We start from the raw sequence: 1452 nt of genomic DNA, 5'->3' as shown, positions 1-1452 counted from the left end.
GGGGGGTGCACGGGTCAGCGTGTGCGCGGCCGCCAGGCCAGGAAGAAGGGCGAAGCATCCACCCGCCCGAGGGCCGTGTGACCGATGCGCACCAAATAGCCGGAGGTGTTCTTCTGGTGGACCTCCTGATTGGCCAGAGCCATGCCAATGCTCTTCATACTGCGCGTACCGCCAAGAGGGGGGGGGGAAGAGATCAGAGGAGGCCCGGCGAGAGGCAGGGGAGAAGGGGAACCGTGAGCACGGGCCAGGGAATCAGCGGCAGGCGAGGAGGGGGAGAGGGATTTGCGCACCCGCTTGGCGAGTAGGCGTAAAGCTGGAGCATGGCATCCAGGCCGCAGGCCACCAACTGGCATTCATCGCTGACCGCCATGCACTGGACCACCTGGCTGCCGGTGGACGTCCGGAAGCCGGCTTTCACGTGGGACCGCGCGCCATTGGCCACGGCCTCGGCCTCCGACACGTCGAGGGAGATCTGCACAGGGGAAGAGCGCAGGGCGAAGGAGGGGAGGCGAGGGGGGGGGGAGGGAAGGCCAACAGACAAGGGAATAGGTAAGTGAATGAATCAAGCGGGCAAGAAATGAAAAAAGGGGCCCCGGGGCGACCATGAGGGAGAAAGGCAAAAGCAAAAGGGAGGGGGCGGGAGGGAGGGAGAGAAAACGCCACTCGGCGGCAGGCCGGCCGCCGGGGGAGGAGGGAGGAGGAGGAGGAGGAGGAGGAGACACGCACGATGCCATTCTTCACACCGGAGAAGCTCCCTCCACCACCGCCACCGATGACCAGCAGGCTCTCGGGAGCGGCCCCCGAAGCCGAGCTCGACAGGAGCCCCGTGGAAAAGAGCGGCATGCCGACGCTAATGCGATCGCCCAGCGGCTCGGTGGCGGACTTCAGCCCCGGGAGCACGGGCGATGGCGCGGCGGCCGGGTGGCTGGCAGCCGAGCCAGCCGGTCCGGTGACAGTGGCCAAGGCGGCCGGCGTGGCAGGGGGGCCCGGTGGCGGCTCCAATGTCCCGTCGTTAGTCAGCCGACGAAGGAACTCCCGGGACATGCTCCGTGCGCCGGCCTGGCTCTTGGTCCGCCGGCGAAGGAACCGCTCAGAGGGAAGTGGCCCCAGGGGCGGGGTGGCCACCGCCGCGGCAGCCGACATCCCCGGGCCCGGAGCTCCGGCCCCGCGCATGATGGACAGCTCGGAAAACATGGGCCCCGGGCCCGGGGTCGCCGGCTCGGACGTCGGGCCCGGCTCGGCAGCCTGGAGCTTGCTGCCCTTGCTAAGGATGTTGCCCGTGCCTTCGGGGATTTGCACCTCCCCATCGAGGCCGGTGTCTGTGGACGACGGGGGCACGCGTGCCAAGAAGTCAGGAGGGCAGTACAGGACAAAGGGTCAGTCCGATGATGGAAGCGAGAGCTTGACCGACTGCGGACTGTGTGTGTGTGTGTGTGTGCGCGCGCGCGCGCG

General features: G+C 68.3%; 1 protein-coding gene across 1 annotated transcript in view; it reads right to left on the bottom strand.

The window, feature by feature from the left end:
• Positions 1–1452, bottom strand: part of H696_04501 (hypothetical protein) — a gene marked incomplete at both ends in the record, with an annotated part of 5411 nt that overhangs the window by 1496 nt on the left and 2463 nt on the right. Inside the window, 3 exons of the mRNA XM_009498382.1 lie at positions 93–159; positions 291–472; positions 727–1319. Coding sequence (XP_009496657.1) covers positions 93–159; positions 291–472; positions 727–1319 — 842 coding nt within the window. The remainder of the gene's footprint in view (positions 1–92; positions 160–290; positions 473–726; positions 1320–1452) is intronic.

The sequence above is a fragment of the Fonticula alba genome (assembly GCF_000388065.1).
Source record: "Fonticula alba strain ATCC 38817 unplaced genomic scaffold supercont2.7, whole genome shotgun sequence".
NCBI lineage: Eukaryota > Rotosphaerida > Fonticulaceae > Fonticula > Fonticula alba.
Note: the sequence above shows the minus strand (reverse complement) of the source record. Positions and strands in the feature narration are given on the sequence as shown.